The sequence below is a fragment of the Tyto alba genome, unplaced genomic scaffold, assembly GCF_018691265.1.
Source record: "Tyto alba isolate M040663 unplaced genomic scaffold, T.alba_DEE_v4.0 Super-Scaffold_9, whole genome shotgun sequence".
Lineage (NCBI taxonomy): Eukaryota > Metazoa > Chordata > Aves > Strigiformes > Tytonidae > Tyto > Tyto alba.
This window is the reverse complement of record NW_024881330.1, coordinates 24,675,760-24,688,819: the sequence shown is the minus strand read 5'-3', so window position 1 is coordinate 24,688,819 and position 13,060 is coordinate 24,675,760. Positions and strand designations below refer to the sequence as shown.

Here is a 13,060-nt window from a genome sequence, read left to right as displayed (position 1 = left end):
TGCCAAGCGGAGGAGGAACTCCTCGCACATCCCAGTCCCTCCAGCCCCCAGCCTCTTTGCCAAAACTTGCCCAACACCACAAACCCTGCAGATGCAGAAGGAAAATCGGCCGTCAGTTGGGTGCGAGGGGGCGGCTGCAGCTGGTGGTTCAGCTGGTGGCATTGGTCTCTCACAGGTTACGTGAGGGGAATGCTCGGCTCCCCGCCAGGGAGCAGCACCCGGCTGTGGTGGTTTTGCTGAGGCAGTGACAATAACACAGAGGTCTGGCTTCCTGGGGTTATTAATGGCTTCTGGTGATTTCTGGGCCGTCCTTGCAATCTGATTTCAATGCACTTTAATGGCGCCCATAGAGGAACTGCGCTCTTCCCAAGCGTCCTTCAGGACTTTTTATAGACACAGGATTGCCCGCTGCAGTCTATCCCAAACTGCACAGCAATTGTGGTTTTGGTGCTCTGTCTTATGAGCAGTGAGGAAAGCAAGGTCTGCTTTGAATGAACTCTGTGAGAAACACTCAACTTCAGAAAGAACAAGGCTGAGTGGGCATTCATGTACCAAATTTAGACGATCTACAAAGTTTGTGGGTGTTTCTGATGGACAGGTGCTTTACAGATGTGATTTACTAACATTAATGGATTTTTATATATATGTAAGACTTTCCCCTCAAGCCGTCAGTTCATCACCTTTCATGACACTAGTCCTTTGCAGTTTTAACACAGTATTATAATACTTTGGTTATAAACAAAGGCTTCCCTTCAACGTTTCCTAGGAAATGCCTAAATACACTGCACAAGAAAAGTTGTATTTTATACGGCAGTATTACACCTTACTTTTTAATAGTGTTACCAAAAGAATGTGTTGTATAAAAATAAAAATCAATGAAAATTACATATGGAAGACAGAACTAGGGATTGGTCATCTCAAAATCACAGATCTTACTGCTTCTGAATGTTACAATGAGACTTCAAAATCTACCTCCAAACTTTACAACAGGCCCATCTCTCTGTTGTGGTGTCCAAAGACTGACACTGGGTCATCCCATACCCCTAAGCCTACAGCTAGGGGAAAGCGGTCCATCTGGTGAGATGAAGATAAGACAGAAGCCTTTCCAGCAATATTTGTCATGCAAGCATGGCTGTGATAATCACACTCTCAGGAGATGACCAGTCCTGTTAAACAATTTAGATGCCCCACATAAGCTATTCCTAGGTTCTTGTCTTGTTAATTCTTGAGTGGGATATATGATGTAATCCTAAGAGGAGATAAGGTTAGAATGAGATGCAGGTTAGTATTTTAAAAGTCCATTGAAAGATTCGTGCTCTGTCACAGTCTCTGCACTCAGGACAACACATCAACCATTTGTTACACACAGTCAAAGTATACTTCAGGTCTTCAGTACTGATAACATGAAGGCAAGTACCCCCCAGGAAAGCATGTGCTCATCCAGGAAATGCTCATTTTGAAGAAAAGTGAAGGAAAATTTGAAAAAAAAAATGTTCTGTCTGCACAAAATCATGATGATCAACTAGAGATGCAGCAGTACAGGGCTGGCCAAGATGTAGGAAAGACTTCTGTGGCCTGAGGTGGACTATCCCTCCATGCCTTTGGATGGAGAGGGTAATTACACCATTATTCTGGATGACTTTTATGAACTTGTACATGATGGAAAAAGACAATAGCTTCCTGAATCCAATTTTCTTCCCACGCAAGGGTAATCACAATCTATCCCTAATATTGTTGTGTCCTAGTAATACATACATTAATTCCTCTATCTGGAGTGCTGAAACATTGTGCTGCTTCATTACAGAAATCCATAAACTCATGTAAAGTTTCTTGAATAGTGTCTTGGAGAGCTGGTGGCTTGAAATAAACAGTTTTGTCAAAAGAAAACAAAACATATCAACTCTAACCTTGCACAGATGATTTTGCAGCATTGAGTACTTCTTTGCTGAATGGGGTTATAAATTATCTCTGAGCTATTCTGTTTCCAGTTATTCCATCTGTAATCATTCTAGTGTGGTTTCTAAAGGAAATGCATACATATAAACATGAAAATACTTCCTGTCCACATTAAGAGGAAGGTTTCTTGGGATTTATTTGACAGACAACATATCATGAAGCCCTTAAATAGTAATTAACGAGCACATTTTGGGCAAACTTTTCAAGCAAAAGCATCTGTGCATAAAGCAAAGTTAAACATTTCTCATTTGATATTAAGTATGATTTGGCTTGGATGTGAAGCTTTGGCCCTATACTCAGGGCTTTTTTATCTGGGAACAGGGAAAGGGGAGAAAGAAAGATGGAAAAGGTTTTTTTGTAAACATTTCTCTCTGACTTCCTCAGAAACAGTTGCTTTGACTGGACTCATTTGATCAGAGCAGCCATTTACATTTTAAACAGCCACCTCTGAAGCAGATACTTATAAGCATTTTTTATAAGAATTGCTTCTAAAGGGCAGTTGATCTCATCTGGAAGAACACCTAACATAGGTCAGCTGGGTGAAAGTGCCTGCTGCTCTCCTGGGCATGAAGGAATCTTCATCCAGATGGAGGTCAGCTGCCTCCCCAGCACTCTTCTGACTGTAATGCTTCTCCCCGTGCCTGGTCTTGGAGCTCTCTCTTCAGCCTGGACCCAAAACTATCGAGTTTCTTAGTATGGAGAAATTAACTTCAGACTGCACTGCAGGGAAGCAATGAGCCTTAGTGGGATGAAAGAGGGACATAAGAAGAGAGAACATGACAGAGGTCTTTAAAATCATGAGTGGCAGAGGAGGTAAAGGAGGAAAAACTGCTCACTGTCTTATCAAAAGAACCAGGGGACATTAAGTGAAATAGCTAGTGGCAGGTTTCATAGCAAACCAAAAAAAGGTATTTCTACATGTAACACCTAGATTAGCTGTGGGACTCCTTGCCACAGGACATTGTGGGTGCTAAAAGACAACATGGGTTCAATTGCAGGCTAGAAAAATCAGTGGAGGAAAAATTCTTATAAGGCATGACCAGTAATTCAGCAAGTCCTTGACATTCAAATTTCTGATAGTTTGGAGAATATTCTGAACAAGTTGTGACTATGTATGCTTGCACTGCTCTTTCTTAATTTCTTTTATTGTCCTGTCTTGCACTTTTCTTTCTTCATCATCCATCACTAGTTGCTGTGATCTGGACGGACATTTCACCTGATGCACTAGATCTGTCCCTACATGCATGTGCTTAGCTACAGCATGAGAAAAGCCAATCCCTACTTCTTTCTTCAGTGCTTGTCTTGTATGCAACATTTGACTGCTTGTCACCGCATAATTATTATTATTCCTGTTTCTTTACTACTAGGAAAAAACTCCCTCTTCTGAAGGCTGTTGGTCTTTTCATACAGTCAGTGTAGAGTGTGTCTTCATGTTAAGGGGTTAAAGAGAAAACTGAATTCTCAATGGATTTAGTTATTATACTTCCTAACTGGTTCAGTCAATCTCTCTCCCTTGATAATCTGGGTGTTCATGATGTACAGTTCTTTAGGGCCAAATATTACCTGCTTTTCTGAAGTTATCTCAGATATGACCAGATCAGATGACCCAAAGGTGCAGTTTGCACCTGCAGTTTATAAACTGAATTTTTAAAAGTAGCAGAAGACCTTGGGTGACTCACTTCTGAGACATCGGAAAAGCTTGGGACTTAAAAACTGTTGGGCACCCATTGTAGAAAAAACACTTTTCTTCAGAAACTCTTGATAAATGCTACTTCTTCACACCCTATGTACAGAAACATTAGAAACTTTTGAAGAGTCTGCCTCAGTAAAATCAGTATATATAGTAACTTCCAGTAAATTTTGCACAGGAAATAAAACATGTGCTACATTAATAGGTTTATTTCTTTTCATATAAAATACACAATTAATTATATAATCAGTGATACTTATATATAGTCCAGTGCTCATTGTCATACATAGTACTAAAGGAAATATCTGCCACCTGGTGCCTTGAGTCTCCAAAACAGAGCTTTACTGAGAAGATCTGGGTTTCTGAAAACTTTAAACAAGAAATACATCTTAATTTTACATTTTCCTCTGTAATCTCAGGCTTCTCAGAAGAAAACCACACTGACAAACTTGACAGGAAAATGTAGCAAAGAGAGAATTATCCTCAGCCTTTCTGGCATGCAGAGTGAAGCAACCAGTCAGCTATAGCTGTTTATACACACAGAAATCTGTTTTCCTCAGGTGATCTTCATAATATTTGCGTAGTCAAGAACCCAACAGCACATGAGGGCTGTTGGGACTATCTTGAACTGGACAGGTGGTCACGTCGGCAGCCTTCCCTCTAGAGCTGTTTGTAGGCTTGCTTGCTTCATTGCAGCTGAGCATGGTTTAGGTTGCAGTTAATGGCTCCTTAAAGCACCGCAGCTGTGGGAGGAAATTCCGCTCCTCTTGGCTGGGTGAATGACAGGAGAGCAGGGAAGTAAACATGAAATTAGTAAATGTTGATTGCATACCATTAAACCCTCTCCAAACCGCATGACGGTATCAGATCAGTACAAGTCGGTGGTTGGTCTCAGGCTGGAATCACTGGGATGAAATGAACCTGGAGTAGAGGACTGGTGCAAGTAGGCATGTGCTGCTTAAAACCTCATCTTTCAATTCAGTTGCCTCTGAACTTGATGCATCAGCCCTGTGCTACATAGAGGAGAGAATTTATCCTGAATTAGGAAAGGAAAGGCATGCGGTGACTGTATTTCAGCCTGCAGCTGTGTCAGTGTTTGTCCCATCACCAGGCCAGGGGCTGCACATCAGACACAGGCTCCTAGATGAGGAAATTACTGTGGTTCAGCACTTTTACCTGTGAAACAGTGCAGCACTGGCTCTGACATACTCTCACCATTACTCTCCCTCCCTTTTTAAGCAAACAGAGAATAAGGGCTGAACCCACTGACACTTTGTATGTGAGCTGTGTGAAAAAAAAAGGCTCCTTTTGCCCTCCCTCCCTCTCCTCCCCCAGTATTTCCATGGGCCTCTCATAAGGTTTCTTGGTAGTGGTTTGAGTGGCTGAAATGTAAAGGTCACTTCTGCAGACAAATGATATGTAATGCATACATAACTGTGGTGAAGAGGTTGGGGTAAACATTTCCAGGCATAGGCTGAAATTTCTGCAAATACATATTTAGTTTGTCAGTATTTCCACAATTTAGTCCTTGTCTCATACAGTCATATGCCAGTTTCATTCAAGAGAGTTTTAAATCTGCCTTAAGCCTTACAGCACCTTTTAAGATGTTTCAAATAATATGACTGTTTTACAAATGGGAGCTCTTCCTAAGACACAGTCAAATGATTTGTCAAAACTTAAAAGGTCAGTGACAGGACTGGGATTAAATTGCTGTAGTGATGGCCCTAATTCCACTCAGCTACTCAATGTCACCTGTACCTGTCTATACACTGTGTATTGCTGCCATGTAAAGTCCTTCAGCATAAAGGACTGGAGCTTTTATTGGGAAGCTAAAGTTTGAGGAAACATCCTGAATGCTCACTACAACCATCAGCACTTACCATAGACATTTTCAGTCTACAGCTTTTTTGGCCTTATCAAGATCATTTGTGATCTAGAAGGTAATAGAGAAAAGTATGTTAGAGCTGACTCTTAACAATGTTTGTTTCTAACAAGACTTCAACAAGGTATTTTGCTGTGGCAACTCAAAAGTTTCGTATAGCTGCCAGCCAAAATGCTGTTCAAACTCAGAGCTGTTATGTGACAACTGTACCATTCCATCCAGTGAAGAATACAAATGGCTGTGGGAAAAGTGATCCAAAGCTTTCTGGAGACACAAAGATTTCTATTGAGTTTAGTGAGTTTTGGGTGAGACACTTAGGAATGCAGAAATAATCAATTAATCAAATATTTAAGTTTACTCATACAGGACTAAGCACATTTTCTCCTCTAGAAATGTACTAGACACTAAACAGATCTAAGAACTTGAGTTCAAACAGGAATAAATGCAGCAATATGAGAAAATTTGTACACATGCTGAAGAAAGAAAATTTTCTACTGGAAGTTTGGGTAAATGTGGAATCAGCTGCAAAAATATGGAGTGATTACTGAAACTATGCAATTCCCTCCCCAAAAGAATCACCTTTGGGCCAAGACTAATTCTAAACTGTTTGAATATACAAATATTTACCCATGTTTCTTCTTAGGTATATTTCTGAGCAATGTATTAAAATGTTATTTTCCAAAACCAGATTAACCAGGATGTAAAAAATAAGAAATGACATATGTTTATATTAACTGAATATGTTATAGCCATTGGCAAGCTTGTATGGTAATTATTTCTTCCAGAGAAGGTCATCCTGTATCATGTGCTTTATAATAGAGAGATGCTTATGTAATACAATTATCCAGACCACTTGGATGACACCAGCTAAGTCAAGACCAGGATTTCTTATGGGTCAGTTCTGGATTATTTCTGAGTATTATACAGCAAGACTGCTTATCACAAAATGCTTAAATGGTATTGGGAGCAAAGCCCAGCACCCGGGACTCCCTGTCCCACTTAAGCACCCTAACCATGGGGCTACATAGCCACACTTTCTCCTATTTTCTTTCTTTCTTTCCCCATGGATTCTTGCATACTTGGCTTCACTGTGACAACAGGAGGGTGGAAAGTGGTCCTTCCAACCTAGCTGAAAACCTTGTGTCTGGAGCATTCATATGGCAGATAGAAGCTGTGGGTTTGAACCCTCTTGATTTGGGACCCCTTAGAGCTCTGATCTCAGAGTCTCTGTGCAATACTTTTATCCCCAGACAACTATACAAGCAGTGAGTAATGTCACCTTCTCCTCTGGCTGCATATTAAAGGATGATGTTAAAATGTTACATGTCTCTTAAATACAGTTATAGGGGTTGTGAAAGAAGTTAGGAGCTTCTGTCCTTTGGATTTTAGGCATCCTATAGGACTGAACCCTGCAACCATCTAATCTTCCAAACTTGGTAGTTGGTTTACTGATAAAAACCCAGAACTTCTTTTCACAAGTTTTTATAGTAACTTGTGAGTGACAATCTCAAACACTATGTAAATATTAGTCCCAGACCATCCAGGGGAACTAACATACATTTTTCTCAATTCGCAACAAACAAGGAATGAAATGATCAACTCTAGTGCCTAGGAAAGAAAATGCATCAGTTGTCCTAGTGGATAGTCTGCATTGGGGATACCATGGACCTGAAATATGCATATATTTTTCTCCTTCATGAATTATTTTAGATTGCATCCATTCTAACTAGGTTTTTAAATAAGACTGAATAGTGAGTTTCTGTCTTTTTCCAGTTTCTGAATTCACCCTTTGGCTCAGTGACTGTCTTCCATTTTATGTCTCTTGAGAGCATAGCATACCACCTGAACAACTATACTGTTTTATGTCCAAGGCACTTATCTTCTTCCATTAAGTCACACTGAGATTTAAAATTAACACAAGAGAAGGGAAAAATACTCTGATCCAGATTTCCATCCCATCTACTTAGGCATAAATTCAATTATTAAAATTCTAATGGAATTCTTGTTTCCTTGATATTTTTTGTAAACTGTTAACCATTTCAACAGTAAACAGTTAAAAGCTGAGATAATTCCGGTTTTATCATATTTCTCCCTTTTGCCAAAATAGACTTAATTGAGAAAAGATGAAAAAAATGTTAAGGGAAAGTAATGGCCTGAAACTCTGTTCCTGTCACAAATAATTAAAAAGTAGTCTTACAGAGGCAGAACTGCAAGATTCATAATTATAGAGTGGTTGAAGAGGTATTCAAACTGTCGTGGAAGTGGAAGAATTATTATTTAGACTTACAGCTGACAGATGATTAAGTAACAGTAACAAAACCACATTGACTGAAAGACAAACAGTTGAATTAGGTTAAAGGTCTTTTACTATATTAATTACGTAAGATACTTGAGGTCCCAGCCGATGCCATGTGTTCCACAAACTCCAAGTGCTTTCTTCCATGTGTTGTTCATCACATTTATTCATCTAACCTTTCTTTAATATCCTGTCCATATTTTCTGTGTCTAACTCAAAGACTGCTAGGCAAAGGTAGTAATTTTGAATTCTGCTCATTTTACAGTCATTATTTTTTATCACTATTTTGTTCATGTCAGGGAATGCAAGATCAGGATATTCAATATTTAAATATTTAAAAGAAAATCCTGTAAAGTCATCACTGATAGAACTGTTCAGCCAAATTGCCAGCAATAAAGTGACCCTAAACCTTACAGACACCTGGCAAATAGTCTTTAGCCTTCCCCTGTAGATATTTTCTTGTGAAACTTCTGAACCTTTTTAGTGGTCTTCCCAGTTCATATCCCTCATACCTTGAATACTCCTATAGAAATCTGTATGCCTTAGGATTTAGCCAGTGTCTACTCCAAAATGTCTCCTGTAGGTATCCCTATCTGCCCTCACTTCTTGTTGAACTGTTCATAAGTTGATTTGAGATATGCTTTCCGAGGGTCCTTGGGGCCACTGACCCACATATGAGTTTTGGGTCCAGAGAGCAAAGCAGAGTGCTCACCTCCCAAGAGGTAAAAGCCTCACCAGGAGGCTATTTTCCTATCAGACAGATTTTGCTTCATACAGGAGTGAAGGCAATGAAGAAGCTCACTCAAATCAGTAGATCCTCCAGGAGACCTACTTCAAATGACAGCAACCTCAATGCTGAAGTCATAATATTGATGTAACTACAGTAGTCTTAGGACACATTGATCTAAAGGAGGATCAGAGCACAAGAAGAGGTATTGTCCTTTATTAATCAGCTCGTAGACCTGGAAGATGGACAGCTTTGTGGATTGCATCTGCTGTCATTTCTCATCATGCCTGATGAAACAGGCTCTGAACCTGAAAGGGACGGACCACAGTTTGGGGCTTAGCATTACAAGAGTGCAATAAGACAACTAAATCTTCGCAAAGTGAACTTGATTAATTGTCAGAGTGATCTGCAGATCAGATTTAATTACTAATTATATTGTTTTGTAATCAACTAATTAACATGTTTCAGTACATTTGAGAAACTAGTGCCTGTTTTAGTAACACCAACTAGAAACCCTGTTATTAAACTAATGATTAGCACTAGGGAGAGGATCTCAGATGTAGTGTTTTTCACAGTTTTTACATGCTTTAGCGGTGTGATTTACTGCGGTTACATTGCAAAGTATTCTTTTTATCACAGTATTTACTTGAAGTTCTATATGTTGTCCTAATTTCACTAGCTTAGTAGTATGCCATAAGCTGATTTCAGTGTTTAAAGTTGACATAATTTATTAAATGCTTTTCAGTACAGACTTTTTAGATTATGTAGTGGATGTGCGCATAGTATATTGTGTTTACAAGCCCAAATATATGGTATTAATAAAGAGTGATGGCTCTGACAATTTCCTTTTCTAAATAATGAACATTTTCTGATTAAGGGCTGAAGATGCCAAGTTAGATCTGTAATCTAACAAACATGTGCACAGATGTACTTGAACACATACATGGTCATCAACGCATGTCTGTAAACTCACACAAGTATAATGTGAATCACCCTTGGAACCATCCCACAAAAGACTGATCCAAAATTTATTTAAATCTATAGAAAGATTCCCACTGATTTTGTTATGTTCTGGATGAGGTCCAAAGGGATGATTATGGATCTTTCTCTGCAGAAGGCAGGTTATTGGCTTCTTCAAGAACTGGTGAAATCCTCTCATGGCACAACTTCCATTGACTTTCTTGAGATTAGGATTTTCCCTATGTATGTTTAGACAATCAACTTTATGTGCCATTTAATGACCAAGAATCAATGCTGATAAATCTGGAAATTCCATTGTGAATAATTGATCTTCAGCTGCAGAAAGTATCTCTGCCAGTGTACTATAACTGATATACTTACACGATATTTAGATATTTTAGGGACTGTACACTCATTCTTCATTCAGACATCTGTTTTTTCCTCAGTCCCTGCTGGGATTCACAGACCAAGTGCTCCTTTGCCTTTTCACATGCAAGCTAATTAGTGTCAGTGCTGGTGCCATTAAAAATCGCATGATAGCTAGCGTGCTTGCCTAAAGAAGTAGAAATCCTGGTTCAAATTCCTCCTGTGCCCTGTGTGACCTGAACTTGTATCTCCCATGTCCTAGGAAGCTGCCTGGACTCCTGTGAATGGGGATGATACAGGATTAAAGCTGTCCTAATTTTTATCAGATGTTTATGTATTCACTGAAGAACTTATGGGAATGTAGGTCTTCCTTCTCATGGCTGAATGCCCTAGAAGCACGAAACTGGAGATTTATTTAGACATTGGGTAATTTGTTCTCCATTTGATTTCTTTCTCCCCACCCCAAAATAATTATTAGCTATTCCAGGGAGATCTCAGAAAGAGAGGTTTTCAGGACCTTCCTCACTCCGGCTTAGCAGTTTGAGCACTCCTCGGGAGATACGGTTTAAGCACTCTTGGCAGAGGAGAGCTGCAGAACAAGCAGCTACTGCCACTGTCAGATTGAACAAATTCAGGTACCAGCAATGAATGATCTTTGGCTGAAATCAAGTTGTCACTGGAGTCAATAACAAATGAGAAGAAATCACATTTTCCTTCATAAGGAATACAAGCACGCAAATTGAAAAGGAGGAGCTTCAAACTAATACTGTTTCATTTTCTAACTATTCTGCTCCTGCTTACTAATTTACTCATTTTTCTTATTTCTTAGGACAAGGCCTTAAAGGTTTTCTTTTCTATAATTTTTCTCAACTGTCTCCTTTTTAAAAAATATAATCTTTTTTTTCTTTTCCTGCAGGTCCTTTTGCCACCATACGATGATCCTATGAATGGAGCTGCTAAAGATCCACCACCACCTTATGTGTCAGCATAAGTGAGAGTGCCGTGTACCTAGGGAGGATAGCTTTACTTTTCAGACATTGGAGCAATAGTTTGATAATTTCACTTCCAGGATATAACCTTTATGGGTTATACATTGCTGTTTTGCTGACATATTGAAACCGAAATTGTATTATTAAAATTCTGTAGATAGTTTTAATAATTTGTTGCAACTACAGTAGTGTTTCAGAAACTAGTGAACTAGTTTCAGAACAATTCTGGGTAGCGCTAAGGTTATTGTAGTCACAGAATAGCTTTGTCCACCATCTTTGACATGCAGTGCTAGAGAACATAGAACTTTGCATTCTCAATCAGGTTCAGAGTGTAACCTTCTTTTTTTTTAATATATTTTAAAAACTTCCAAAGCATTACAAGTGTGTTTCTCAGATGCCCACTTTTACCTTCAGAACACAGACCAAGTCCAAAAAAGTGACATTCCACTTCATTCCTGTTCTGCAAGAATTTACTAAGATATTATGCTATGAACAATGATGATTGCAAGAAGAAGAATGATTCTTATGCACTATTCTCATCAACCTGGCTAATGGGAAAAAAAATTTAATTGGGAAGAATAAGTACGGGAAATGAGAGTAGACAAAGCACTCTGTGATGTGTAACAATCCAGAACCTGTGGTCTACACGGACTCACTTTGTCCCAGCCTGCAACCATTCTAACATTCAAACAAAAGAGTTCTCACTAACTTCTGGTAATTTTCTTTTCCTGCCTACACACCTTTTTCCTCCCCACCAACTTGACAAATAGTATTTTGAGGTCACAAAATCCCTGCTTTTAAAGTCCCATGTTTAGGTGACAAAGATGCACCTTTCGCACGCAATATGCAAATGTTTTCCCATTGGCATGTGCCTGTAAATATCGCAATGTTCTGCTGAGTGTGAACTAAATTATGCAGATTCTAAGATATATGTTCCCGACCTATGGGAAACTTATGCATGTAACTTCCCCGAGCATTAGCAGATATGTTTTGCGTGTTTCTGATATACATCAGCGTGGGGATTTTAGATTCCTCTTATGACTGAACTGGTTGTGCTAAGAATCCTTCTCATGGGACTCATCCATCCATGAATGCTTGTGTGAGGTATTTATTTCTTCCCAAAAGAAGTGCCTCCTGCACATGTAACTTTTTGTTGTTGATGAAGATTCTACTTTTAATCAAAAAGGAACAGGAAAAGGGAATATAATGTGTGTATCTACCTCTCATCGTTTCCCCCTGTGTTGTCTCCTCTGCATTTGGGGTGATTGAACAGGCTGAAACTAGGCTGATGCCATTGCACACCACCCCAGGTAAAGGGAAGTGCAGAGCCGAGCCACAGTTGGAAGGGGCACCAGAAGAAACCAAGGTGCCGTCTCTCCTGTGACTGGGCTGGCATGTGAGTCTACACCCTTCCTAAGGAGGACACCCGTTCTCACCCTCAGTGCATTGACTCCATTCTGCAGATTGAAGAAGAGTGGAGCTTTTCCTGCCTTTTTCTGGAAAAGAGTTTTCCAGGGGAACACAGGACCAACAGCTTCTTCTCATGGAGGTTGCTACTGTGACCTGTCCTTGCAGAAGACAGGGAAGGAAGGGCCAGACTCTTTCTGCCTATCTCTTCCACACCCCTGGGAAAAGGCAGGTCCCCATCTGCTTGTTGGAATTTTACTTCAGGGTTCATCTACTTTGAGATCAAACTAAGCAATGCTTTTGACTGAACCAATCCTGAAGTCCATCCATCCATCACTGTCACAGTCCTATTGCTTCCTTCAGAATAACTCCGTGTATTATTATCTCATTGCAGTTATCTTCGGGAATTAATCTGAATTTGGGGTTTGGGCTGGCTGGCTGGGCTTCTGAGCTTCATTTTCTTTCATTCTTGACAGATTTATGAAGGATTTTAAACAGTCATCTGTTTGAGAAAAGCTGGTTGTAAATACATCACATCTGTGTATACAAACTTCTCTACAATAAAAGGGTGTTTCCTCAAGACTATGGGAATAGTTTTTGCTGGTCTTCCAAGCACAAACACACAAATTCTCGTCCAATTAATCTGACATGGCAGGATTTTCTCTGTAAATGACCTAAACAACAGTTTTTCAGTTCACTCACCAGTCCATTCACCACCTTTCCCTCCATAGTGTATAACTGGAGAATAGAACAGTAAGTTCTATAATTTATTGTACAATAAAGCCAA

The 13,060-nt window shown here is 39.5% G+C and overlaps 1 protein-coding gene across 1 annotated transcript in view; it reads left to right on the top strand.

The window, feature by feature from the left end:
• Window positions 1-12,853, top strand: part of LAPTM4B (lysosomal protein transmembrane 4 beta) — a 62,466-nt gene extending 49,613 nt beyond the window's left edge. Inside the window, exon 7 of the mRNA XM_042786108.1 lies at window positions 10,794-12,853. Coding sequence (XP_042642042.1) covers window positions 10,794-10,868 — 75 coding nt within the window. The 3' untranslated portion in view covers window positions 10,869-12,853. The remainder of the gene's footprint in view (window positions 1-10,793) is intronic.
• The last annotated feature ends 207 nt before the right edge of the window (window positions 12,854-13,060 follow it).